This window comes from Ictidomys tridecemlineatus, chromosome 3 (genome assembly GCF_052094955.1).
Source record: "Ictidomys tridecemlineatus isolate mIctTri1 chromosome 3, mIctTri1.hap1, whole genome shotgun sequence".
NCBI classification, from domain to species: Eukaryota; Metazoa; Chordata; class Mammalia; order Rodentia; family Sciuridae; genus Ictidomys; species Ictidomys tridecemlineatus.
The window spans coordinates 214,733,114-214,760,508 of NC_135479.1; the positions used below are offsets into that span (position 1 = coordinate 214,733,114).

At 63.6% G+C, this 27,395-nt stretch overlaps 1 protein-coding gene and 1 long non-coding RNA gene across 2 annotated transcripts; one reads left to right on the forward strand and one right to left on the reverse strand.

Annotated features, from left to right (window-relative positions):
* Positions 1–1,640: 1,640 nt before the first annotated feature.
* On the reverse strand, positions 1,641–3,892 carry LOC144376539 (uncharacterized). Its single transcript, XR_013437120.1, has 2 exons — positions 3,181–3,892; positions 1,641–2,083 (listed from the first exon to the last, which is right to left on the reverse strand). It is a non-coding gene; the product is annotated as an uncharacterized LOC144376539 (long non-coding RNA).
* Pfkl (phosphofructokinase, liver type) lies at positions 3,870–27,282 on the forward strand. The gene is made up of 22 exons (XM_005323439.5): positions 3,870–4,061; positions 8,808–8,881; positions 12,144–12,221; positions 12,885–13,074; positions 13,563–13,728; positions 14,154–14,198; positions 14,359–14,467; positions 17,007–17,102; positions 17,927–18,019; positions 19,617–19,742; positions 20,576–20,640; positions 21,320–21,383; positions 22,584–22,730; positions 23,071–23,141; positions 23,633–23,720; positions 24,157–24,309; positions 25,246–25,410; positions 25,588–25,649; positions 25,740–25,851; positions 26,218–26,317; positions 26,406–26,511; positions 26,819–27,282. Exons 1-22 carry the CDS (start codon positions 3,977–3,979, stop codon positions 26,964–26,966), a joined length of 2,343 nt encoding a protein of 780 aa, XP_005323496.1. The 5' UTR covers positions 3,870–3,976; the 3' UTR covers positions 26,967–27,282.
* Positions 27,283–27,395: the final 113 nt, after the last annotated feature.

A 27,395-nucleotide genomic window follows, 5' to 3' on the forward strand; every position in this document is an offset into this window, starting at 1 on the left:
TAAAAAATTTTTTTTTGATACTAGGGATGGCACCCAGGAGCGCTAAAGCACTAAGGCACATCCTCAGCCCTTTTTATGTTTTACTTAGAGACCAGGTTTCAGGAGGTTGCTTAAGGATTTGCTAAATTGCTGAGGCTAGCCTTGACCTTGGAATCCTCCTGCCTCAGCCTCCTGAGCTGCTGGGATTACGGGTGTGCACCACTACACCCAGAGGTTCTGCCTCTTTTGGAAAGGAACATCACGTTGTGTGCCAAAGCCTGGGGATGACTCTCAACAGCAAGATTGCAAGCAAGGGGAGGGGGACGGAGCCCTCACCTCTCTGCAGGCCAACAGGCCCAAGGTCTGCGAGCAAGCATCAGGGTGCAGTCACGCAGGGTCTTTAAAAAATGCGGCCCAAACCCGGAGACCTGACTGTGAGCTGCAGGGAGGAAAGGGTGGTGCTGGGGTTCCACAGAGAGGCTGTGCACGCACAGGGCAGGGCCAGGTCCACCCCGGGCAGCAAGCCTCAGGGCACTGAGGTCCTTGGCTCTTCCACATTCCAGCCTTTGTTCTGCTTCTACACCTGAGGTTGGGAGTGGCCCAGATTCTTATCTGACTCTGACTGAAGTTCCTTTCCTACCTGTCCTGCTGTGTGGTGAGGACAGCTGGGCTCTGGCCACCTCCTGGAGCTGGGTGGGCCTTAGCTGCTAGGAAGCAGGTGGTGCAGGACAGCGGCTCCCAGGTGAGCCCACCCGATACCAGGGGCACTACAAGGGCCTCGGCGTGGCCTGCGTCTGTGGGGTTGGACCCGAGGAAGGCTGGCTCACAGGCTCTGAAGACAGGGTGACTGCAGGGAAGGACCCAAGGAGGGAGACAGCTCAGCAGGAGCACAGGTCTACAGCACTAAAGTGCCTCCCAGGGCCCACGAGGCTGAGCCCTCTTCACTTGGTCTCGGGGTTTAGGCCCGGCTCAGTCACTGTGATATATGAAAAGTGTTCAACATCTCCAGCAATCAGAAAAATGCAAATTAAAACCACACTGAGATTCCATCTCACCCCAGTCAGGATGGCAACAATCACGCATACAAGTAACAATAAATGCTGGTGAGGATGTGCGGAAAAGATTCACACAGACTCTGCTGTTGGCACTGCAAATTGGTGCAACCACTCTGGAAAGCAGTATGGAGAGTCCTCAGAAAGCTTGGAATGGAACCACCATTTGACCCAGTTTTCCCACTCTTCAATTTATACATAAACGACTTAAAATCAGCACACTGCAGTGACGCAGCCACATCCATGTTCACAGCAGCTCAGCTCACAGTAGTTAAACTGTGGAACCGACCCAGGTGCCCTTCGACAGATGGACGGGTGAAGAACATGCGGTGTACCCACGTGATGGCATGTCACTCAGTGATGATGACTGTGACTTTTGCTGGTAAATAGATGGATCTGGAGACAACTGTGTTAAGGAAATAAGCCAATCCCCCCAGACCAAAGGCCGAACGTTCTCTCGGATGGGGGCTGCTAACACACAACCGTGGTGGGAGGGGAGATGGAAGTTCAGTGAATTAGACCGAGGGGAATGAAGGGAAGGGAGGGGTTGTGTTACTGAAAGCTCGTCCTTGTCCCTGATGCCGACCCAATAACAAGGAGGACACAGTGTTGAGAAAAGTGAGAAAGAAGTCTTTATTGCTTTGCTAGCAAAGGAGAAGCACAGGGGACCCCTGACCCATAGGTGGGATTCTGCCCCTCAGCAGGAGCAGGGGCTGTTAGGGAGGTGACTCAGGCTACCTTCCACGCGCTCTCTGCTGGAGTGTGACTCACTCCTTAACTTGGGTGCCATCCCCAAACCTGGATGGCTTCAATCTCATGGGGGTGTGTGCTCAGGGACAGGTATTCTGCCTAGGGTGGGGGGGGGTCACCCTGTTTCCACTGAGATCAGGGAGGAGCAGGGAGAGAGGAAGAGGAAGAAATGACCATTTTAAAAATCAGTTGCAGTTGGGCTGGGGATTGGCTCAGGCGGTAGTGCGCTCCCCTGGCATGCGTGTGGCCGGGGTTCGATCCTCAGCACCACATACAAACAAAGATGCTGTGTCCGCTGAAAACTAAAAAATAAATATTAAAATTCTCTCTTTCTCTCACAAAAGAAAAAGAAAAAAAGTTGCAGTGGCCAAACAGCAAGGGCTAATTCAAAGCCTAAAAATAGACCCCTGTTACGGAGGGGGACAGGAATAGGAAGACAGTGGAATGAATGTGACATAAGTTTTCTACGTACGTATGTGAATGTACCACAGTGACTCTTCATGTCGTGCACAACAAGACTGGGATCCTAATAAAACATATTCCATGTTTGTAAAAAAATGTGTCAAAATATACTCTATTGTCAGGCTGGGGCTGGGGCTGAGTGGTAGAGCACTCACCCAGCGCGTGTGAGGCCCTGGGTTTGAGCTTCAGCACCACATAAAAATAAATAAAGAAAACAAAGGTACTGTCTCCAATTACAACTAAAAAAATAGATATTTTAAAAAAACATACTCTATTGTCATGTATAGTTAAAAAGAACAAATTTTAAAAGTGAATGCTATCTTCAAAAAAACACTGGAAAAGGAAAAACACAAAACAAAATGGCTTATGTGTGTCCAGTTCTTCATGACGGTAACGAAGGACATGGAGAGGGAAGCTGGCCACTTCCTGTGTCTCCAGTCTTTAGGTGGGTCAAGGCAGAATGTTAAGTAAAAGAATGTGCTGACCAACTGGGCAGGCCTGTGATCCTAGCAATTTAGGAGGCTGAGGAAAGGGGATTGAAGTTTGAGGCTAGACTCAGCAACTTATGATGCCTTATTTAAAAAAGAAAAGAAAAGGGCTGGGAATGCAGCTCCGTGGTGAGTCATTGCCCCGCACGCACCAGGCAGTAAATAAATACATAATAAACAGAAACATGCACTGCACACATCCATCCTAGGTCAGCCAACAGTTCTCATTAACGCTGCATGTAATCATCACCCAGAGGCAACCCACCGTCCCCAGGGACTCCAGTGGTGTCTGGCCGACTCGCCTGCTGGCCCTGAGCAGGGACTCTGGTGTCATGGCCACCTTTTCTTAGCACCCTGGGTTTGGCTGCAGTTCACAACTCTGAAGGCCCTGAGGGCAGGGGCCTGTCTGCTCTGCCGGTGGCTAGAAGACCCCCTGCTCCATGACTGACCTTCCCAGCAGGGCCAGACCTCAGCCAGGAGCTCCCCAGGGGCTGCCTGGTGGGCAAGAGTGCTCCAGGGTCCCGCAGACGCCCTGAGGTCCTGAAGGCTGCTGGTTTTCTTTCAATTCCATTCTGCCACTGCGACCCCAGCGGCCAGCTCAGCCACAGCAGGAGGGCCTCTCTGAGCCCACCTCATGGGGGCGGGCAGATCATGGCCACCCCAAAGAATCTGAAAAAACACACTCCTGTCCTGCCCGGTGCGGCAAGTGGAGCCCCGGAATCAGGCTGGGCAGGGAAGCCTTTGGCCCCACTCAGGTCCAGCGCGTGCGGCCAAGCCTCTGTAAGACCCCGAAGCCTTTGCCGCGGGTTTTAAGGCACCGGCACAGCAACGCAGGGAGCGCTTAAAAGCGCGAGCGTTTGTTAAAGGGCACCGGTTTGGAAACAGGCGGCCCATCGGGCCATGGTGGGACCCTGACCCCAGCCGCTGTGTGGTCAGGCACCGAGGGCGCGCCAGAGCACCCCAGGGACTCCGGGATCGGACAGGCACTTCCGGAGAGCGGCGCGCTGGGTCCCTGCGCGGGCCGGTTCCCCGGTTGCCGCGCTCCGGGCCCAGTCCCGTCGCCCCACCTGCAGAAAGTGGGCGGCCGCGTCCCCGCGCCTGTCACTCAGACGTGGCGCTGGGGGCGGGGCCGGGGCGGGGCGGGCACACTGGCGCGGGCGGCGCGGGGCGGGGACCCGGCTACAGCGACCGGGCACGCAGAGCCAGGCGGGAGCGGAGCGCGGGTCCTGCGTCTCGGCCGCCGCCATGGCCACCGTGGACCTGGAGAAGTTGCGGATGTCGGGGGCCGGCAAGGCCATCGGTGTGCTGACCAGCGGCGGCGACGCGCAAGGTGGGCGGCGGAGCGAGGGCCTGTGGCGGGGGGAAGCGGGGTGCCCACCCTCTCCGGGCTCCCCCAGAGCGCCCCCCCCTCGCCCTGGGGTGTGGGGACACTGGGCCAGCTTGGCCTCCACTCCGGGCGCCTGCCTCTGGGTCCCAGTCCCTGGACTCCGCCCCGACGCGCTCTGGGTCGCCCGCGTACGTGCCGCGGGCCACGGGCCTCCTGGCGCCCCGCCCTCGCCCGCCCCGGTCCACTCTGGCCCCGGGGGTGTGTCCGCGCAGCCGGGCGGGCCGGGACCCATGCGTGGATCGCAGAGCAGTGGCCTTGGCCCCCGGTAGCCACTGGCCCTCAGCGCCTCTTCTGAGCAACACGTGTCAGGACCTCTGTCTCCCAGAAGCCACGTGGAGCGGTGGTCTTTGAGTGGGCAGTGGGACCAGCCCAGCCTGGAGCCTGAAAGGAGCAGGAACCAGTGTTCCCCAGCCGCCCCCAGCTGCCTTCGCGGGCTGCCACCCTGACAGCACCTCCACCTCCTGGTTCCTCCCCGCTCCTCCCCGTGCCCTTTGACTTGGGGCCTGGCTGGGGAAGAGGGCAGCTGTCCGGAGCCGAGGGGAGCTTTGGGGGCTTTGGGATGCTTCTTATCCAAGTCCTCTTCTCACCTGCTGGGTTTCAGACAGGCCCCAGATGGTGCCCAGGGTCTGTAGGGTCCGCCTGGCCTGGGAGGGCTCGGTACGTGCACCCTACTCTTGGCCTGGGGTAGAGGGGGATGTCTGTGTCCCTCAGTCCCTCTCCTGGTGGACTGGTCCTGCTCTGACTTCTGGTTTCCAGTTGTCTAAGTGGCCAGTGTGTCCCCTGTGGAACTCGGCCACTTGGCAACACCACCCACCCTAGTCCTCAGGAGAGAGGAGAGGCCTTAAGGAGGTGGTGGGCTGCGAGGGGCTGCAGTGGGACCCACACGCCCGCCCTGATGCACAGTCCCCATGGCTGATCCCCCACCAGGAGCTGGGGAAGAGGGGAGAAAACAGATTCTATCAGGACATGGTCCAGGAAGGTGGAAGTCTTGCTGATGAGACAGACTGGGGGTTCAGGTGGAGCTTGGGCCTGGCCCAGGCTGCCGGTCAGTGTGCCCTTCTACCTGTGACATGAGGGTGTTTGCTCCTGGGCAGTGGTGGCTTCCTGGGTGAGGAGACCGTGAGCTTGGAGGGGCCCTGGAGAAGCATCATCCCGTGAAGGTCAGCAGTGGGAAAGCCCAGAGGGCGGTGGACAGACGCACTGTGGGACGGCTGGACTTACCTACCTGTCAGAGAGGCACTTTCTCCCTGAGCCTGGTGAAGCCCCAGTCCTCCCTGGAGCCTCAGGGTCCCTCAAGCCCAGGAGGTCTCCATGGAGCTGGTCTGCAGGAAGGCCAGCTGGTGGGCGTCAGGGCCCCTGGGGGTGCCCATCCCTGCACCTTTCCTCAGGAGGGACCTGATGGGCTGGGCCATCCTCAGGGCTGAGTGCAGACATGGGGTTTGTGATGCTGGTGAAGGACCCTGAGACCAAGGTCCCGCGGCCCAGCAGGGGTAGGGCAAAGCCGTGTGCACACGTCCGCTGCCCTGCGCGTGCTGCTCGGTGCCTCACCTGGAGTGGGCAGTGCTCTTGGACGTAGGGCAGCGCACCCGTCAGAGCCCCTGCAAGCTGACCCTGCCAGTTTCCCGGGAAGTGTGTTCCCCAGCCCCGGAAGCCTTGCTCCTCTTAGGTGGGCTCTGACTTACAGCCTGGGGACCTGTCTTTCTGGTTGGGCTGGCAGTGAGGGGCCTCTGCTGCAGGCTCCCCCGGTTCAGAGCTTGGGGCTAATGCAGGGTAGTGGACAGAGATCACTGGATGAGGGGCAACAGCTGGCATCTGGGCAGAGCAGCGCCTTTTGCTTTGTAAATCCTGAAAAGCCATCTGTCCTGAGGCCCCCACCCCCCGCTCAGCACTGCTCCTGTGACCTGCCCTAGAATGTGGCCAGGCTCCACGTTCCCAGTGTGCCCTGTGTCAGCGCTGGGCTCTCGGCTGCTGGAGAATGGGACCCAGAGCCATCTGGGTGTGCGGGATGTGCCAGCAGTGAGTGCCTCGCCGGGGCAGGGCCTGAGTCCTGGCCGCTCTGAGCTCAGTGGCTCTGTGACCTGACCCAGCACTTCCCTCCAGCCGAGGGTTTTCCTTATTTTAAAGGGGAAGGGGCCTGCCAGGCTTCTTCCAGCCAGCCAGGAAGTCCTGTCCTCGGCAGCTCTGGGTCTCTCCCTTCCTGTGGGCCGGGAGGCGGCAGCCTCGGGACGGCGGTTGCCCAGGGTGTCTGTCTGTGCAGAGTAGGGGAAGACTTGGAGCAGGCACACCCGGCCCGCCCAATCGACCCCACTGCCGCTTTGCCCTGGCACCTCTCCTTCCCAGGCCCTTCTAGCCCATGCCCAGTGCTGGGGCGCTGCCTTCCCGGTTGGTCAGTGCGGATTGAGTGTCCTGCCCTGCTCGTCTCTCTTCACGTGCTGTGCCTAGAGTTTGGGCAACCTGCTCTGGCTGGCATGCTGACCAACCGGGACTCCGTGGCCTCATCCCAGGATCCCTACCTTGTAGGGGACCTTGTTTTCCCTGGACATAGCCGTGGTGAAGCCGCTTTAGGAGCAAATGCAAGCTCAGTCCTTGGAGCAGAGAGGGGCTGCTTGTCGGCTGAGGCGGCTCCTGCCTGCCCTTCTGACCGGGGTGGGGGGTGGGGGGCGGTCTGCTGCCCAAAAGCAGGTTGAAGGGAGTTAAATACGCGTGTCTTTTATCCCCCTCCGTGGGTTGAACCCAGGGGGCTTAACCACAGACCACATCCCCAGCTCTCTCTTTTATTTTGAGATAGGGTCCCGCTAAGTTGCTTAGGGCCTTGCTAAATAGCTGAGGTTGGCCTTGAAGTTGCCATCCTCCTGCCTCAGCCTCCTGAGCCACTGGGATTATGGTCGTGTGCCTCCACTCCTGGCTCAGTAGGCCTTTTGAAGAGCCAGCTTCTGTGAGGGTTAGGGATCCCTCGCCCTCAGGTGGCCGGCTCCACGGCAGCAGCCCTGGCCCAGGCTGAGATGAGCCGCACACCGCGTGGCTGCCTGCTCCTCTCCCGAGTGGGGAACACAGTCTGGTTTTGGCTGCTGTTGCCTCTGGGAAGTCCCTGCAAGCCAGGGGTACGGTCACACTTTACCTGTCCCCAGTGGGCTTCTTGGGAGCCCACTAGGCTGACCAATGAGCTGCTGACCCCAGGCTGGCCTGGCCAGAGTGCACGGGTCCCCCTGGAGCTGGGGTTACCTGAGAGAGATCTGCACTGGGCAGCGGGACTGGCCACTGCCCCGCTCCAGCCCCTCGTCCTGTCTGAGCAGAGGAGGGTCTGGACCTCTCTCTGGGGCTGGTGAGGGCTCGCTGACCTCCTCTCCCTGTGTCCCCTGCTCAGTGAGGGCAGAGGGCAGGGGGAACCTGCAGCCCCCTGCCCAGCCTTGGCCCTGACTCCAGGCATTGATCTCCTCAGACAGTGCTCACGTCTGCTGGGGTGCATGGCTTTCTGGGTTTTGGGGTGCTTGCTGTACCCCCTCTTTAACCTTGGCGACCCCACTTCTGTCATCGTGGGCTGTGAGACAGTTGATGTGTCTGGCAAGTGTGGAAGCTGGGAGTGCCCGCTGGCCCCTGGGCTCTGCCCACCCTGATGTCTGGGTGCCCGTCCACCAGCAGCCCTGGCACTGGTGTCTGCTGGGTCTGGAGAGGGCTGCTTGCTGTGCCCTGGGTATGTGAGTGGGGTGTCCAGGTGAGTCTGCTGGCCAGGGGCTGGCTCTCCCCCAGGAATGGGTTTCTCAGCTCACCCAGGATGGTGGCCAGTGTGCCGCGGGGGGCCATGGACAGGGAGCAGGCGGTGTGAGGCTCTGCCCAGGGGGCTTCCTCGAGGCCTGGGGGGCATCGTCTCAGAACTACTCAGTCCTCCAAGCCCTCAGGCCAAGCTGGGACCTCTGGGGCCCCGGGGTAGGGCCATGGGTCCTCCTGGGCTCGGTGCAGACCCACTCCATTCGGGGGACCTCCTGGAGCTTTAGAAGGGCACCCAGCAGAGAAGAACCTCAGGCCTCTAGAGGCTGGGGGCATGGCTCCCCCGGCACAGCTTTCCTGAGGCCTGGGACGGGCGTCTGGGTGTGCATGTGTGCCCGGCTGGTAAGGAGAGGGGCAGAGGCTCCTTGGGGGAGAGCAGTGCCATCCAGCTGTGCGGCTGCAGCTCGCCGCCCTCTGGGGCCGGGTGGTCTCGCCTGCCCCGCTGTGCTGTGGGTCTGGGCCTCCTTGAGGCGAACCGCAGAGGCCTCCTGTGTGCTGCGTGCTCCACCTGGCCCAGGCCACCTCCCCAGAGGGACTCCTGCAGAGCAGAGGGAACGTGGAGGCAGTCCTGGATAGGAAGGAGGGGTGCATCCATGGGTGCTTCTGAGGGCATTCCGCCCATGTCCTGGCCTGAGACTGTACAGCAGGGGACCCTGCCCTTTCATCCTTGGGTCCTCGTGGTCAGCTCCTGGATATGTGGGCCAATCTTGTCGCCAAGGTTAGGACTGCAGAGGTTGGGGACACAGCAGGTGGACGGAGGCCAGCGACCCTGGAGCAGCTGTCCCCGGCCTACTGCTCCGTGGGGGTTTCCCTTGTGTCACTCCAGGGCTCTGAAGCCCGCCCCAGGCTGGTCTCATTTCGTGGGCCAGGGTCTGCAGTGTCCTGGAGGCTGGGCTGATGCGCTTCGCCCCGACTCCCTCACAGGTATGAATGCTGCCGTCAGGGCCGTGACGCGCATGGGCATCTACGTGGGCGCCAAAGTCTTCCTCATCTACGAGGTAGGGCGTGTGCATGGGTGCAGGGCGGCCAGGTGTGCCCGGGGAAGCAGGGCGGCCCAGGTGTGCCCGGGGAAGCAGGGTGGCCCAGGTGTGCCCGGGGAAGCAGGGTGGCCAGGTGTGCCCTGGGGAAGCAGGGTGGCCAGGTGTCCCCGGGGAAGCAGGGCGGCCAGGTGTCCCCGGGGAAGCAGGGTGGCCAGGTGTGACCAGGGAAGCAGGGTGGCCCAGGTGTGCCCTGGGGAAGCAGGGTGGCCAGGTGTGCCCGGGGAAGCAGGGTGGCCCAGGTGTGCCCTGGGGAAGCAGGGTGGCCAGGTGTGCCCGGGGAAGCAGGGTGGCCAGGTGTGACCAGGGAAGCAGGGTGGCCCAGGTGTGCCCGGGGAAGCAGGGTGGCCAGGTGTGCCCGGGGAAGCAGGGTGGCCAGGTGTGCCCTGGGGAAGCAGGGTGGCCAGGTGTGCCCGGGGAAGCAGGGTGGCCCAGGTGTGCCCGGGGAAGCAGGGTGGCCAGGTGTGGCCTGGGGAAGCAGGGCCTCTGCGGTGTGGACTGTGGCCTGCTGTATGTGGTCACCTTGGAAGCCCTCAGGTGGACTGGGCTGTGGTGGTGGGGGCTGCCCCTGGTACAGGGTGAGGGCAGTGTGAGGCAGGAAGTAGGGGCCTGGTCAAGGCATCTGCAGGAAGGAGACCTGCCCGAGGTTGGTGGCTTCCTGGTACCCAGGAACCAGCCCACTCCAAGGCTCAGCGGCTGCCAGGGGGCTGCCAGGGTCCTCCCGGGGATCTGGAGGGGCAGGGAGATGGTATTGTTGGTCTTTGTTCAGCCTGTAGGCCTGGCCCTGCCCAGGGGAGTGCTTTCCTGCTGTGAGGCTGCCTCAGTCCCCTTCTGAGGCCCTGTGACCCTGCCCAGTGACCAGCACAGACAGGCCCTGGAGGGTGAAAGCAAGCAACGTCCTTGTTCTGTCACTGACTGTGGGATGTTCCTGTGTCTCACCTCCCAGCCCTGTCCTGGGTTTGGGGCTGATCCTGCAGCGGGTGCTCTGGTGCAGGGATGGGGACACACACACACACACACACACACACACACACACACACACACACACACACACACACGGCCCCTGTCCCTCCCTCCCTCCCTCCCTCCCTGCTCTTCTTACAGATCTCTGGAATTCCCTGCTTGTCTTGTGGTTATTTTGTTTTCACTGTTTACACACAATGTAGCCAACTCCAGCCTGCCCTCTCCCAGGGCCTCCGCCCGGCCCCTCTCTCTGCCCTTTTTTTTTTTTTTTTTTTTGTACTGGGAATTGAACCCAGGGGTGCTTCACCTTGGAGCCACATCCTCATCCCTTTTTTGTATTTTATGTAGAGACAGGGTCTCACTGAGTTGCTGAGGCTGGCTTTGAACTCCTGATCCTCCTGTCTCAGCCTCCCAAGCCATGAGATCACAGGCGTGTGCCACTGTGCCCTTGCTCCTGGCCCCAGCTGTGGCAGGCCCACCCCTCTGCTCCACAGGGTGTCTGATGAATGAACACACAGTGAGTGGGAGGAAGGACAGTGAGGGGCAGGCCAACATGGGGCCTGGAGCCTGCATGTCCTGCAGTGGCTTCAGAAGCAGATCTGAGTCCTAGGAATCCAAGAAGCTGGGCGCTGTGGCCCATACCCTGAGGACACAGGGCTCCAGGCAGGGAGGCTGGGTTCAGTCTGTGTGCAAGTCCCTTCACCTCCTGGACCCTCAGTTTCTTCTATTAAGTGAGAGGTCTGACTCCTTCCTCTCCAGGGTTTAGGGACAGGAGCTAATTCAGAGGCTGCTTGGGGCCGGACCTGCAGGGCAGGGGAGGGCTGGGGAGTGGGGAGTGAGGGGGCCTGAGAAGGGGCGCCCTCTCTGTGCAGAGACATCTGGAGGGCAGGGGCCAGCTGTGGCCCTGCACTGGCTCTGCCTGACCCGGCTCAGCAGGTCTGTGCCTGCAGCAGCGTCCTGGGCAGGGCCTGGCCTTGCTTTTCACGCACGTGGCTGGACCGCCTGGCCTGAGCCAGGAAGGTTGCTGTGGGCCCCCGAGAACCATGTGTGTCAGGCCATGGCAGGGTGGGCAAGTGCCCGCTGGCCGGCCTGGCCCACGTGGACTTCAGGGCTGGCGCCAGCCCTCTGCTCTTGCCGTGGTGACCTCTGTGTCTCGAGCTGAACCATCACTGTGCCCTGGGTGTGAACTGCTCCCCAGGGAGCACTACCTCCCACCCCTTGGCCTCGTCACCCGTCTGGAAAAGCCAGGAGGAGCAGAAGCCACGGCTGAGCTGGGCACCCGAGGCGGGGCTGCGGGGGGCTGCGTCACCCTGGGTCAGGGGTCAGTGGTGGCCCTGGAGGGCCTAGGGGCTGCGGGGAGGCCTGCCCTCTCACCCCGTACATTGTGAAGCCTACACGCTGCATCCAGCCCGTACGCGGGACTCCTGCAGACAGAGAAGGGTGGCCGTGGGCAGACTGTGCTTGGCACTCGTCTGTCCAGATGGCCAGTGGCAGACGTCGTCAGGGAAATGCAAGTTGGATCTCCTCTGAGGGCTGGTCCTCGGCCAGCGGGTGCAGGACTAGTGCCCCTAGTGCTGTGGGGAGCTGGAGCCCGAGTCGTCCTCACTGGGGGGCAAGGGACACTCACTTGGGGCACCACGGAACATGCCCCACGTCTGCCCACACGTTCCCAGACTCACGAGGACCTTCTCAGACCCCTGGAGCACATCTCTGGGACTCCTCAGCAGCCTGGTCTCCACCACCCCTACTGCAGCGCTCCCGCTGTTCCTGGGGGGGTCTTCACACAGGGGCTGGCCCACTAGGAGGGGAGGACGGGGCGGGGCAGCAGTCAGAGGCCCTCCGCAGGGCCTTCCTACCACGTCCACTCCTGGCAGGTCTAACCTGTGCCCCCAGGGGGTGGGGCGGTGGGTTCCCCGGGACCTCTGGGTGCTGGTCTCCTCTGTGCCCCTCTGGGTGCAGTGACGAGTGCTTGGCGTTGGGAATGTGCACCAGGTGGGCTCCTGCTCCATGAGCCTTTGCCAAGTGAATGTTCTCTGCACTGAACCGACTCCCTGGCTGTGTAGATGGGGTTTGAAGCCCCATGCACATAGTCCCACCTTCATTACCCGAGGCCTTGGGGTGGCTGGGCCTTGAGGTGGGGACCCTTAGGCCTGCTTCCTGCTGGTGAGGTTTTGGCCATGACCAGCTCCCGTCTCCCAGATGAGGGTGCTGTTGGCTGCTGTGCCACCCTGGTCTCATGCCCGTCCTACTCTGGTTTTAGGGCTACGAGGGCCTCGTGGAAGGAGGTGAGAACATCAAGCCCGCCAACTGGCTCAGTGTCTCCAACATCATCCAGCTGGTGAGGCTTGTGGCCGGGCGGCCTTTCCTGCCCCGTGAGCATGTGGGTGCACTCACCCCATCCTGCAGGTGCCCACTCCAGGCTGCCCAGGCCTCCTGGTTGTGTGGTGCTGCCAGGAGTCTGGCTGGAGTCCAGGCCCACGACAGGGGTCTGGACAGGAGGCTCTGGTGCAGACTGGCGGGTGCTGCTGCAGGGCATGGACGCAGCCCGGAAGGCCTCAGGAGTAACGCAGAGGGGGATGGGTGTGGGGTCCCCATGGCCACGTGGGCAGGGGCACCTGGCCCCGGAGTGCCGTGCACCGCAGCTGTGTGCCAGGGCTGGAGCCCTGAGGTGGGGGACAGGCCAAAGCTGCCAGCGGGGGCTGCCGAGGTCTGTTCCTCGTGGGCTCCCTGCAGCAATGCACTGTGTGTGTGTGCGAGTGTGTGCGAGCGTGTGTGCGAGTGTGTGCGAGCGTGTGTGAGTGTGTGCGAGCGTGTGCAGTGCTTCCAGTGTCCAGACCCATCATGCTCTGTCCCCTCCTGCTTGAGAAAGGCCTGGGATGTGGGGACCCTGTCCAGGCCTGGAGATGTCCCTGGACTTGCTGCCCAGTACTCTGGTCCCTCTGGTGCCCCCGGGGACCTCCACCACCTGCCAGCCCACCTGAGGCGCTGCTCTCCTCTGCAGGGCGGCACGGTCATCGGCAGCGCCCGCTGCAAGGCCTTCACCACGCGGGAGGGACGCCTGGCGGCAGCCTACAACCTGGTCCAGCGGGGCATCACCAACCTGTGCGTCATCGGGGGGGACGGCAGCCTCACGGGCGCCAACATCTTCCGCAGCGAGTGGGGCAGCCTGCTGGAGGAGCTGGTGGGGGAAGGTGGGTCTGCGCAGGAGCCGGTGGCCTGGCTGCCACCAAGGCAGGACGACCCCAGGCGGTTCCAGATGTAGGGCCGCGGCGGCTGGTGGTGAGGGGTCAGAGTGACCTGAGGTGACCTGGCATCCAGGAGCCGGGCAGTGCTGGCTGGCGCTCCAGCACGGCCTGGGCTTCATGGCAGTGTGTGATCGGCTCCCGAGAGGTTCTGGCCATGGTGACAGGCTGCCACAGTTGGCAGAAATGCGGTTAGAATTAGGGTGACATTAGACGCAGTGTCCCAGGTTGCTGCCTAGAAAGTAGCCTCTTGGGGCCTCGCCTGTGCCCCTTGGGGGCCCTGGAGCGTGGGCATGGCCGCTCCTTACCACAGGGTGTTGGGTGGAGTGTGGTGGGCACCACCCGGTGCAGACAGCCCCGTCACCCCTCATGGTGGCCCGGGGAACCGGCTATACCCGTACAGACTCAGTCAGGTCTTCCCGCTACTCCTGGCCCAGGTAAGATCTCGGAGCACACGGCCCAGACCTACTCGCACCTGAACATCGCCGGGCTGGTCGGCTCCATCGACAACGACTTCTGCGGCACGGACATGACCATCGGCACAGACTCAGCCCTGCACCGCATCATGGAGGTCATCGACGCCATCACCACCACCGCTCAGAGGTGAGCGAGCCCCACCAGCTAGTCGGCTCCCGGCCTCCCGGCCCCTCCGGGTAAGGCTGGCCTCCTGGAGACAGCAGGAGTCGGCAGGGGTCAGCAGAGGAGCTGGGGGTCGGGTTCCTACCCTGCCAGGTGGATCTGGGGCCTCAGCAATGTGGCCCAGCCCCGGTGGCTGTTGCCCTTGGGGGTTGTGGCACCTGCAGGGGCTCCCTGGAGTCATGTCGGGGACAGCCAGACCCTGGCTTGGCAAGTGGCCTTTGACCTTAGTGCACATCGGACAACCGGACGGAGGCTGTTGGGGAGCCCGGGGTGTCTCTAGCCCTGGGGATGGGGGCAGGGCAGTCTCCTTTGCCTGTGCCCCTGTACGTGGGCCAGTCAGCCTGGCACAGCTCTGCGGCCCTGACACACTGCCCCTTCCGTCTCCACAGCCACCAGAGGACCTTTGTGCTGGAGGTGATGGGGCGGCACTGCGGGTGAGGAGGGCTGTCCTGGCCAGCTGGGTGGGGCGGGACAGCGGGGGTGGGCGCAGCACCTTCCGTGGCGTCTGGCATGCCATAGTGCTCATGGAAGGCTGTGAGCTACGAGCGCTGGGGAAGGGGGGACAGGAGAAGACGGCTGGACCTACTCCCGCAGGTACCTGGCTCTGGTGTCGGCGCTGGCCTCGGGGGCCGACTGGCTGTTCATCCCCGAGTCGCCCCCTGAGGATGGCTGGGAGAACTTCATGTGCGAGAGGCTGGGCGAGGTGAGCGGCTGAGGCCCCGCTGCAGCCCTCGATGGCTCTGAGGAGCGTGTCCTCAGGGGACCCTGGGGAGTGTCCTCTGATTCTGTGGCTGTCCATCATGTCCTACTGGTTCAACAGCAGCTGTCGGCCCCTCTGGCATGTGGTCACCTGCGTGCACCTGTGGTCCTGCCCCTGGTGGGCAAGGGCTGCAGAGAGGGGCACCCTGGCCGCTGTCCTGGGCTCGGCTCTGTGTGGTCAGCAGGGAACGTGGTGACCTGGCTTCCTGGACAGTGATCATGGGTCTGAGCCACTGGAGCTGAGGATGCGGGTGCAGGCTGCAGCACAGTCACCCAGGTGGCAGGCTCAGGGTGGCGAGGGGCTGGGGCTGACCCCTCATCCCAGGCCTGTTCTCCCTGCTGAGGGCAGCCGGGCCCCTGTCGGTGGGTTCTGAGCCAGGGGGATGAATGGCCAGGAGTGCCCATGGCCAGAGTGGGAGCAGGAGAGGGCAGGGAGGCGAGGCCTCCTGGGAGGGCTGGAGCAGGGTGCCAGGCATCAGCCCTGAGCTCCTGCTGGAGGGGGTTCTGGATATCAGGGGTGACTCTGTCCTGCAGACCCTCAAGGCCCCCCACTGGGACGGCTGACTCTAGTCAGGCTGGGGCGCATGGTGGGTGAAAGGCCACGGAGCCCCTCCTGCAGCTTCTGCCCAGGCCTGGTGGAGCAGGTGGGCCCAGGGGCACGGAGGTTCTGGCTTTGGCTCTGGTTTCGGGGTCCAGAGGGTCTGTGTTCTGCGGGGGGCCGGGGGCAGGCTCACAGCTCAGGAGCAGCTGGCTGGCCTGGGGCTGGCACAGGTCCAGTCCCCCCGTGAGTGTGGCGGCTTCACCCCCGTTCACTGTGGCTCCTCCTCCCTCCGACTGCAGCCGCTGAAGGTCATGGTCTGGCTTCTCGAACCTTCCCCGGTGGAGGCAGAGCCCGTGGGTGAGGCCGTGCCCCCCTGGGTGGAGCCCTCCAGGCTGGCTGCAGTGAGGACAGAGCTGGCCCTTGTGCCCACAGCTCCTCTGCTCACTTGGCTCAGTGGCCTGGATCTGGGCTCTGCAGCCTCCTGCCTGGTAGGAGGCACCTGGGCCTCTTGTGGGCACCTGCTTCCCCGAGTGCAGGTGTTTCTCGCCTTGCCCACCACCCGAGCCTTAAGGGAGAGAGAGGGAGGCCCCGGCTCTTGGATCTGCCCGCATCCCTGTCCCCTCTGAGCCCCCTGTACCAGCACTGCCTCCTCCGGGCAGCCCTCCCACCTGCGACCCCAGCTGACTGCACCCAGGCCACACAGGAGCTGCTCCGACCTGTCTCCATGTCTGGGGCTCTGGGGGCCCCTGTGGACCTGGGGGTTCACAGGTCAGAGCAAACCACAGGACATCACTGAGGAGAGAAGGGGTGCAGAGCACTTTGAACTTGTCAGGGAGCTGTGTGACCATAAGCGCTGTCACTGTCCCATGGAGCAAGGCTTGGTGTGAGGTGTTAGGGGCATCGCGGGCCCCGTGTGCCATCTTTGGCCTGCCCAGTGGCTTCAGGGTGCAGTGTCCAGGGAGCCCTGTCTGGTGGTCAGCTCTATGAGGTCACCCATCTAAGGATGAGAACACAGGCTTAGAGGGGACCTGAGTGTCCCAGGCTAGCCACCGGGGATCTGGCTCAGGGACTGGGGAGGGCACTGTTCCTATGGGTTCCTCTGCCCTCCTTGCAGATGGCCCTGCCCAGGCCCTGGGACTAGAAGGCCTCACCTGAGGCATGTGCTGTGGCCCTGGCCCCAGGTCCTTCCCCACCCCACCTCCGCCCCATGTCCCTCCCCCCAGGAGGTGCTGGGGTCCCCCTTCCTCACCCCACCTCCACCCCATGTCCCTCCCCCCAGGAGGTGCTGGGGTCCCCCTCCCCCGCCCCGCCTCCTGCCCCATGTCCCTCCCCCCAGGAGGTGCTGGGGTCCCCCTTCCCCACCCCATCTCCGCCCCATGTCCCTCCCCCCAGGAGGTGCTGGGGTCCCCCTTCCCCACCCCACCTCCGCCCCATGTCCCTCCCCCCAGGAGGTGCTGGGGTCCCCCTTCCCCACCCCATCTCCGCCCCATGTCCCTCCCCCCAGGAGGTGCTGGGGTCCCCCTTCCCCACCCCACCTCTGCCCCATGTCCCTCCCCCCAGGAGGTGCTGGGGTCCCCCTTCCCCACCCCACCTCCTGCCCCATGTCCTTCCCCCCAGGAGGTGCTGGGGTCCCCCTTCCCCACCCCACCTCCGCCCCATGTCCCTCCCCCCAGGAGGTGCTGGGGTCCCCCTCCCCCGCCCCGCCTCCTGACCCATGTCCCTCCCCCCAGGAGGTGCTGGGGTCCTGGGCCCTGACTCAGCTTTCCCTCTGCACCCTGGGCCTCCTTTCAGGTCCTGCAGAGCTGGGGGAGGGTCTGCCTGGCTCACAGGGGTTGAGGGTACCGTGTCCTGGTCCAGGACCTAGACCCCAGGGCGGCTCCAGGGCCAGGGCCGTGTTCGGTGGCTTTGCCAGTGGGTGAAGCCTGGGGTGTCTCTGACTCAGACTCGGAGCCGGGGGTCCCGGCTGAACATCATCATCATTGCGGAGGGCGCCATCGACCGCAACGGGAAGCCCATCTCGTCCAGCTATGTGAAGGACGTGAGTATGCGGACGCCCTGGGTGGGCCTGGCCATGGGGAGGGGAGGGTGGGGACGGGTCACGGGGCAGAGTGCTCCTGCGTCTGCACTCCTCCAGGGCTCTCATTGGGTCCCCGCCCTCGCTCTGTGGGGACAGCTGTCTGGGCCTGGACTGGCTTCCTCCTAGGCATCCTCGTCCCTGGCGATGCCAGGTCAGGATGGCAGCCTGGGCTCTCCCCGGGAAGCCCTGGCCTGACCCTGGCCACTGTCCCTCTCCGTGTTGGAAGCCCCCGTTCTCTGGGTTCCAGTCGTCATCCAGGACGAGCTCTCTTCAGGGCTGGGCCCCCAGCACCCCAGGGACAGCCCAGCTCCACCTCAGGGACAGGGTGCCCCTTGCCCCACGCTGGATCCGCAGCTGGACACCCCTGCCCCATGAGGAGGAGCCTTCCTGTGACCCCTGCCCTGGGCTCCCCTTGTTGGAGCATGGTCCTGGCCCTTGTGCCCCCTCCTTGGGCTCCTACTGGGTGACCGTGTCCCCTTGCACTGTACCAGGGGCCCACCTGCTGTGGATTCCTCTGTCCCCATGCCCAGGGCCACAAGTCCAGGGCTGCGGTGTGCAAGCACGTCCCATGAAAGTGCACTCGAACTTCTGTACACACCCACACGCACACCTGGGAAATCTCACCTGTGCACACTCACATGACCCCCACCCAGCTCAGACGCAAGCCTCCTGGCTGCCCTGCAGGCTCTGAGGCTGGGCAGGGGTGAGCTCCGGGCCAGGCCGGTGGAGCGGAGGGCAGCGGGTGGCACAGGAGCCCATGGCCCCCCATCTCTCCCCACAACCAGCTGGTGGTCCAGAGGCTGGGCTTTGACACACGAGTGACCGTGCTGGGCCATGTGCAGCGAGGAGGGACGCCCTCAGCCTTCGACCGTGTCCTGGTAGGTGGGCGTCGCCCTGGCTGGGTGAGCAGTTGCCCAGGTGTGGGGTGAGTGGTGTGCATGTGATGGTGACGTGCTGGGTGTGCGGTCAGCGTCTCTCTGCTGCCGGTCCTCCCTGAGGTGAAGGCTCAGCTCCCTGTCTCTGCAGAACTTGGGCCTGGGGTCCACGAGATCCCACCCTGCCTGTGTCTCCTTGCCAGTGCCCTCTGCACTGCACACGTTGGTAGTCGGGGCTGCAGACCCCCTTGGTGGCTGTGGGCAGGTTCCTGGGGGTGGGGGGAGCAGGGGGTGAGCAGAGAGGGGCCTGACTGGTGGCCTCCTGGCAGTTCTGGGCTCTCTGAGTTTGCTATCAGTGGTGCTGATTACAGCCGGGTCTCAGCTCCTCCTCAGGAGTCATGCTGGAGTCGAGTGGAGCCAGGCCTGGGGCCAGGAAGGCCCATGGGTGGCAAAGAGCCTGCACGTGAGGGCTGGTCACCCTGGCAGGGGACCAGGCAGACGAGACCTAGGCTGGTTCGAGATGGCATGGTGCTGTGGCCTGGCCCAGTGCTGCTCTGAGCCTTCCCAGAGGAATGTCTGTGTGTGGGCTCTGCCTGGGCCTGCCAAAGACCTGGATGGCACTCACTGACCCTTGGAGGGGTCTCGCTGACCTGGCCAGGCCTCCGCTGCCCCCTACACAATGCATCAGGTGCACATCCAAGACCCCACAAGGGGCCTGGGACTGGGCCAAGCCAGCCACCACCCAGCTGGGTGGGGGGGTGCAGCACCAAGAATAGGGAGATGCAGGGGTCCCTCCCTATCTGGAGGTCACAGACTGGCTGGCCAGTGTGTGGACACTGGTGGAAGACACTGGGTCAGACAAAGGACAGTGCATCACTCACATCTGTGGCCACCCCCAGAGTCTCCATGCTTCTGGGCTGGTCCTGAGCCTGTGTCCCCACCGGGTAACATGAGGAGCACCAGGTGACACCTCCATGTAGTGGGAACCTGAATCTCAGCCGTGGCCTGCCAGCTGCTCCTGAGGCAGCCACCATTGCTTTTCTGGGACAGTCCCCTAATGTCCTGGGAAAGACAGTCCAGAGTAATGACAGGTGGGCCTTGCTGGCAACAAGCACAGGAACCCAGGAGGCTAACTGGCCGCCTCCCAGTGCCTGTAACTGCCCAGGGGGACCTGCCACCTGTGGTCATGGAGCAGGTGGTGCCTGCTTGGGCCCTGCCTCGCCTGGCTGGCGCTCCTTGGCTGTGCCAGGACCTGCACACGGGGCTGGCCCCAGCGGGCAGTTCTGGACATTGTATCCCCATGCTCACCACCACCTGCACTGCAGCAGGACAGTGGGCTCAAGGAGTTCTGTGGGGGAGGCACCTGGAGATGCCTCCAGCCCTCCCCTGCTGCCCTGGGGGCGAGGCCAGGCCCTCCTGGCAGGACTGTGGGAGGCCTGTGAAGTGGTGGCCGACAGCTGTTGTGGATGCTGGCCGAGTGGGGCTGAAGCTGAGGTGTGTGCGTCTGCAGAGGGCAGCCGTGCGGGCTGGGCAGAGCAGATGGGCAGGGGAGCTGCCGTGAAGGTGGGCTGTGCCAGCCTGAGCACCCCTCTCTGCACAGAGCAGCAAGATGGGCGTGGAGGCTGTGATGGCGCTGCTGGAGGCCACGCCCGACACGCCAGCCTGCGTGGTCAGCCTCTCGGGGAACCAGCCCGTGCGGCTGCCCCTCATGGAGTGTGTGCAGGTGGTGAGTACCAGTCCCTCCCTGCATAACGCCGCCCTCAGGCCGGTGCCACCCGCCCTGCCCTGCACTGCCCTGCCCTCCTCCGACATTGCTGGTGTGTCGGGTGGGGTGGCTCTGCCATGCTGACCCCCCAGTGCAGCACGGGCCTCATGAGGGAGGGCCACGGTGGTGGGGGAGGGGTGTGGGCACAGCCCAGGTGAGACAGCCCAAGAGGGGCGTCAGCTGCAGGGGACCTGGGGGTCGTGAGGAGCCAAAGTCTCTCAGTGGCCTTGGGCTGACCTTAGAAGCCCAGTGGATGTGTGTTTGGTTTAGAATGGGAGGGACAGGGACTGAGGAGGAGCAGGGAGGGACGAGGAGAGCAGGGAGGGACGAGGAGGAGCAGGGAGGGACGAGGAGGAGCAGGGAGGCAGTGGAATGGTGGGTGCAGGTCCAACGGGGGACACTGCTGTGGCTGGAGCAGGGATCCAGGAGGGGGTGGGAGGTGAGGCTGAGGGGCTGTGAGGTCAGGATTGAGACCGGCTCTGCCCTGGGACCTGCAGGGAAGGCAGGGCCGCAGGTGGTCATGGGTCTGGGGCTCTGTTCCCAGGGCTTTGGCCCAGGACCCTGGGGTCTGAGGCCGTGCAAGGCCTGGGCTGCCCCTGTGCGGTGGGGGAGAGGTGGCCGGGTCAGGCACCAGGGGAGTTCCCATGGCTGCGATTTTGGCCCCTGCTGAGGGACCTGCTGGACTAGGGCTGGGAGAGGGTGGTGGGTGGATCTCCCCTGCGGGAGCCACGGGGTGGGCTGTGGCCGTGAGGGCGTGCAGGGCCTCCGACAGCCTGTGCTTGTGCTTCTTTAAGACAAAGGAAGTGCAGAAAGCCATGGATGACCGGAGGTTTGACGAGGCCATCCAGCTCCGTGGCAGGTGAGGGCGCTGCCCGCTCGGCCCGCGGTTGGGGCCGGCGTGGGCTGCGCTCAGCTGCAGAGGTGGGCTCTGCGGGCGCTCACCTGGGGTCCCCTCAGCATTCTTCAGGGAGCCTAGCTGGGGGAGCTTGGGGGCACTGGGTCTGCAGTGAAGAAGCTGGCTGGGGTGGACGTGGGCCTCGGTGGCCAGGACAGAACCTGTTGGACATGCGTAGCATTGCTGCAGGGCAGACCTGGAGTGGGTAGCACCCAATGCAGAGAGGTTCCAGCTGCTTTAGTACATCATGGCGGGTGGGCTGATGGGACAGCGAAGGCCAGCAGCTGTGTGGACTCTGGTCCTTGGCGGTGTGAATGCCCCCCTCCTGCAGGCATCCCGGCCACTCTGCCTGGGCAGCTCTGACGGCCCCTTGCTGCGCTCCTGCTCCTGCCGGGGCTGCACAGGCTGGATGCTTTGCTGGTCACAACCCTGTGTGTGCTGGGGACTGAGCCTGCTGTCGAAGGCACCAGCCGGAGTGTGACACCCGGGAAGCCACGCTGTGCAGTCTGGCTGCCTTGTGGCTGTGCCAGGGTCCCCGCAGAGCCCCAGAGCGTGTGCCTGACTAGTTTTGCTGGGCGGAGCCGTGGCCTGCACTGCGTGGTGGCATGGCTGGGGCTGAGCTGCATGACCCGCTTCCTTCCAGGAGCTTCGAGAACAATTGGAACATTTACAAACTGCTCGCCCACCAGAAGCTCTCCAAGGAGAAGGTGAGGCGAGGGAGCAGAGCCGGCCATGTTGCTTCAGAGGCCCTCAGCCCACCTGCTGCGTGCCTCCCCGCCCTGCAGCCTGGGGTCCTCGAGCTGGGGCTGGCCAAGCTGACCTGTGGAGCCCTTCTCCCCTGCCTGGGGTCTGAGCAGCAAGGGGTCTTAGGTTTGGCTCTGCTTGTGGGCACAGGTGCCAGTTGGACCAGCAGGTCCCACAGCCAAGCCTGGGCCACAGTGCAGAGTCCAAGGACCCCACTGCAGAGTGGGCTGGTTCTTGTCACTCGGCACAGGGCACGAAGTGGCCCATTATGGAACACTGAGAGGACAGTACCAGCAGGCAGAGAGCCTCAGGTTAAGGGGTGTTACAGACTCAGGGTGACAAAGGGCTAATTTCTTTGTCCCAGGATCAAGAAGGGGCCACCCACACACTTCACAGTGGGTTCTGGCTCATAGGCCTCTTGGAGGTGGCCACATTGGTGCCAGAGGCTGGGTGAGCTCCGGAGGCTGTGCAGCCTGGCCAGGGAGCCCACTGTCCCACCTCAGCCATCCTCCAGTGCTCCTGCAGCCTCCTGGTGCCCACAGCATGTCTGGTGGAGCCATGTGGTCTCTCTGCCCCTCCCGGGACCTGGCTGGTGCGTGACCCCCTCTGGGGGCAGCAGGCTGGCTCCGTGGCAGGAACCACAGTCGGGCCATGCTGCCCTTAGGAGTTGGCTGCTGCAGAGCCAGGTATACTGAGGTGCTAGGTGCACGCTGGGTGCAGAGGTGGCGTGGGAGGGCGGTGCAGGCGTGCTGTGTGTAACACTGACCCCCTACTTGCATTTCGGGTGTGCAGGGTTGACTGCAGCAGCCAGTGGAGCTGGTCACTCACTCAGAGTGGCTGCTGGGGGGCAGGACGGCTGCAGCCCCCTTCCCCACACCCCTTGGCCCTGCCCTGAGAATGGGCCGTTGCCTGCAACCTTACCTCTGCTCACGCCCCGATGCTGCCCCAGGAGCCCTGATGGGTGCCAGCGGCCACTCCCCTTGCTGGGACTGCAGTATGTGCTGGTTGTACCGTGTCTCCTGGGGTCTTTCTCAGCGTCTTTTAGAATTAGGACAGATGTGTGCTGCTCCAGGGGAGCTGGCAGAGTGGACAGCGCTTTGCCTTCGCTCACTCCCTGTCCAGCTTTGTGTCTCATGCTCCGGTCCTGTCCCCTCTCTCTGCAGACCAACTTCTCCCTGGCCATCCTGAATGTGGGGGCCCCGGCAGCCGGCATGAACGCAGCTGTGCGCTCTGCGGTGCGGACTGGCATTTCCCATGGCCACACGGTGTACGTGGTGCATGACGGCTTTGAAGGCCTGGCCAAGGGCCAGGTGGGTGTGTTGCTGAGGGCGGGGGCTGGGGCCCAGCACTGCACCTGCTGTAGTGGGTCTTGTTTGCCCTTTGTGGCCCACCCCTCAATTACTTAGACGGACTTGGGGGGCTCTTGACATGCAAACCTCAGAGTGGCCCAGTACAGGGGCCAGCTGTCGGGTTGAAGCTGAGGGACTGCGTCCACTTAGCCTTGCCAGCCAGGCCTGGAGATCCCACCCTGGCTGTGTGGCAGTGGTCAGCGTGGCATGGCCTTTGTTCCTGGGCTCAGGCCTGCCTTGCTGAGAAGGAGCTGGGAGACTCCACTCCCCTGAACCTGTACCCCACCCCCCCACCTGCCAGGTGCAAGAAGTGGGCTGGCATGATGTGGCTGGCTGGCTGGGACGTGGTGGCTCTATGCTGGGGACCAAGAGGTGAGCTGCCAGCACTGGGCAGTGGGAGGGGAGAGCCAGGGACAGTCTCCAGGGTCACAGAGGACACCAGCCCTGCAGTCTTAGGAGCCAGGCCCGTTGGCAGCTCTGGGTCAGCCGAGCTGACCAGGCCGGGGCCTCCTGGCCTGAGCTCAGCCACGGCTGGCTGTGCAGAGGAGCTGCAGTGGGCGCTGTGTGGGAGTGGGCTGGAGCAGGGGCGCCTGTGCCTCTTTCTGGGGTCTGGCCTCTCCTGGCCTTATCACCAGGCCTGCCAGCTGTGGCTGTGGTCTCCATCCCAGGATCTGGTGGTCTCAGGATGATAAACGGGTGCCCAGGCCACTCGTGGCCACCTTCCACATCTCTGTGCCTGCACGGAGCTCACTGTCTCAGTGACTGATCATGGACTCTGGGATGGCCGAGGCATGAGCTTTCTGGGGTCAGACAGTGTGGACATGAGTCCTTGGACGCACATGTCCACATGGCATCTGCTGCAGGACCCTGCCCAAGGCCCACCTGGAGGCCATTGTGGAGAATCTCCGCACCTACAACATCCATGCCCTGCTGGTCATCGGGGGCTTTGAGGTAAGGGCTCCCCTGTTTCAGGCCACTTGAGCAGCCCTGCCCACACACCTGGTGGAAGTGACCGCGCTGGTGGTGGGAGGGTCAGGGTGCTCACTGTGGGGTCGGGGCTGGGGCTTCCACAGTTGAGACGGCCCTGGCTGGCGAGGAGGAGAGGGGAGCCTGGGGAGCAGGCGAGGTGGCCTCAGCCGTCCCTGAATGATAAGCCAGCAGCGGGTGGATGTGGGCTCGGCAGCTCCACGGAGACCTCTGGTCCTCAGCGGAACGCGGCTCCCCTGGAAGCTGCCGCAGGATGAGGCCAGGCAATGGCAGACTGCAGAGGCCCGGCCTTCCTGGCCTCCGCGCCCAGCCGCACGCAGGTCACGCAGGTCACGCAAGTCAGGGAGAAGGGTGAGCCCGCACGCAGAGCGCCCCTCTGCCCCTCCCGCCTCGCCCGCAGGCCTATGAGGGGGTGCTGCAGCTGGTGGAGGCGCGCGGGCGCTACGAGGAGCTGTGCATCGTCATGTGCGTCATCCCCGCCACCATCAGCAACAACGTGCCCGGCACGGACTTCAGCCTGGGCTCCGACACTGCCGTCAACGCCGCCATGGAGGTGCGGGGGCAGGGTCCCGGGGTCCTGCCCACTGTGCCCCTCCTAGGGTGACGCCCCTCCACTGGGGACCTTCCCTGGCCCTCCTCACCGCCCTCATGGTGTGGGCTGCCGGGCGCTGGGCATGCGCGCCAGTGCTCTGCTGCCCAGCCCCAGCTCCCCCCGCGCCCCTGGGGGTGGCACTTCGCCCTCAGGCCCTGCACAGGGCACCTCCCATTGGCTCTTGATGCACACCTGGGCTTCACCTTGGCCCAGACCCCAAGAAACTTCCTGTATTGTCCTGTCTCCCTTTAAACATTTTTTTTCCTTGAATTTTCCCTTCCTTTCTTTTTTGATACCAGGGATTGAACCCAGGAGCACTTACCCACTGAGCCATGTTCTCAGCCCTTTGTCTTGCTGAGTTGCTTAGGGTCTCACTAAGTTGCTGAGGCTTTGAACTTTCCATCCTCCTGCCTCAGCCTCCCAAGTCACTGAGGATCAGGCCTGCGGCCCAGCGCCTGACCAATCCCCTTTCCGAACTCCTCGTGGTTGGCATTAAGCATCACATATCACTATCCCACCTTTTTCTAGTGTGACCCCGAGTGGCAGATTGTGACCCTGGCCCAACCCTGGGAGTCTGATGCCACATCCCCAACCCCACCCACGGGATGCTGGTGACACTGCCTTCCTGGCACAACCAGAAATGTCCCCAGGCCACTGTCCACTGTCCCTTGAGTGTCGACTCGTCCCAGCTGCCAGTCCCTGATTCTGTGCAGACCAGGTGGCAGGCCGCCCAGCCTGCCCCCGCCTGGCTGTGGTGAGGTGCTATGGACACCCTGAGCATGAGCTGCAGAGCTGCTGCCTCCTGGTCCCTGTCCCTAGGGTCCCTGCAGGGTGGCAGCCTGTGGCCCACCAGGGAGGGTGGGGACACAGACCCCAACAATCCCTTTGATCCCCCAGAGCTGTGATCGCATCAAACAGTCGGCCTCAGGGACCAAGCGCCGTGTGTTCATTGTGGAGACCATGGGGGGCTACTGTGGCTACCTGGCCACCGTGACGGGCATTGCTGTGGGCGCTGATGCTGCCTACGTCTTCGAAGACCCTTTCAACATCCACGACCTGAAGGTGAGCCTGCCCACTGCGGCTGCAGAGTGCTGGGGTCCACCCAGGCCCTCTGAGATGCCGGCCCCAGGAGGGGCCTCACTTTCCACCGGGGGCACCCAGGCCCTGTTGACCCCTGCCCACGGGCTGGTCTGCAATATCTCCACCCCACCCTGAGCCCATCCCTGTCCTCCTCCCCAGGCCAACGTGGAACACATGACAGAGAAGATGAAGACGGACATCCAGAGGGGCCTGGTGCTACGGTGAGCTGCCCCAAGGGTCTGGGCACCCGCCTGGGGGGCTGTGGACAGGGTGGGGCTGGCAGGACCAACGGCCGCCCTGTGCCCCTCCAGGAATGAGAAGTGCCATGAGCACTACACCACGGAGTTCCTCTACAACCTCTACTCCTCCGAGGGCAAGGGCGTCTTCGACTGCAGGACCAACGTCCTGGGCCACCTGCAGCAGGTCTGTGCAGTGTGGGTGGGGGCCTGGGAGGACCTGCCCCCACAGGGCTCAGGTGTGGGGAACCCCATTCCTGCAACTGCTCTGTGCAGGGCTGGGGCTCCCAGGGGACACTGGCATCCCCTCCACTTCACGGTGGCCCTCAGGCCTGTGGATGTGAGGCTTGGGAGCCACCCACTCCAGCTCCTAGGCTGGACTTTGAGGCCCTCCAGGCAGTGGGCACAGGTGTGGGCAATGCAGAGGCAGGAGGCTGGGGTGGTCAGGCTCAGCGGGGCATGGTGGCCTGGATGTGTGGAGGCGTGTGCCACCTGGGAACCCATCTGCATGGGGTCTCTTCTCCGGCCTGGCCAGCACCTTGTCTGTTTCCAGGGTGGTGCCCCAACCCCCTTTGACCGGAACTATGGGACCAAGCTGGGGGTGAAGGCCATGCTCTGGATGTCAGAGAAGCTGCGCGCTGTTTACCGCAAGGGTAGGTGGGGGGCCCTGAGGCCCGGCTCTGCCCTCGGAGAGGCCCCGGCTGCACCCAGCCTGCGGCCAGCACATGCCTTTGTCCACAGGACGGGTGTTTGCCAATGCCCCAGACTCGGCCTGTGTGATTGGCCTGCGGAAGAAGGCAGTGGCCTTCAGCCCAGTCACCGAGCTCAAGAAAGACACTGACTTCGAGTGAGTCCCCCAGAACCACGTGGAGAAGGGTGAACTGGGGCCAGACCTTCCTAGGGCAGGTGTGCCAGCCTGGCCCCTGCAAACCCTGACCCTGTGAGCTGCCTCATTCCCACCCAGGTCCTGAGTACAGGCCTCACGTCCAGCACAGAGCAGAGTGGGGAGGGGGAGAGGGCAGGCTGGTCAGGCTGAGGCCTTGGCACCCGTCCTCTGCATGTGCCAGCCCCAGATGTCACGTGGGGCAGTGGCCTTTGAGAGGAGGGCAGGGGGGTGGGCCCAGCTCCCTGGTCAACCCTGGCCTCTGACCCAGGCACCGCATGCCGCGGGAACAGTGGTGGCTGAGCCTGCGGCTGATGCTGAAGATGCTGGCGCACTACCGCATCAACATGGCCTCCTACGTGTCTGGGGAGCTGGAGCACGTCACCCGCCGCACCCTGAGCATCGACAAGGGCTTCTGAGGCCTGCCTGCCACCTGCTGTGCCCACACAGTCGGGCCCAGTGGGTCTGCTCTGCTGGCTCTGGGGCCCTCTTGGCCTCTCCAGCACCCGGTCAGGCCTTGGGGCAGGCTGCCTCCAGGACGCAGCACCCTGGCGCCCGCCTCCTCACCCGTGCCAAGTGTGCACAGCCAGCCCTCACCCTCGCCAGCGGGCTGGTCACTGACACCATCTCCCTGCTCCCGTGTACCTCACTGGCCTGCACCTGCCTATGCCACCAGTGTGGCTGAGCAACACTGCCACCTTTTCTAAAAATAAAGTCACCCACTGTGGAGTCTGATCAGCCCCTGGAGAGCATGTCCCACGGAATGTCTGAGGGGGTGGGCAGGACCTGGATAGGCCCCCAAGGTCATGGGGCCCCATAGCCCCAGGGCTGAACCCGGACCCAGAACA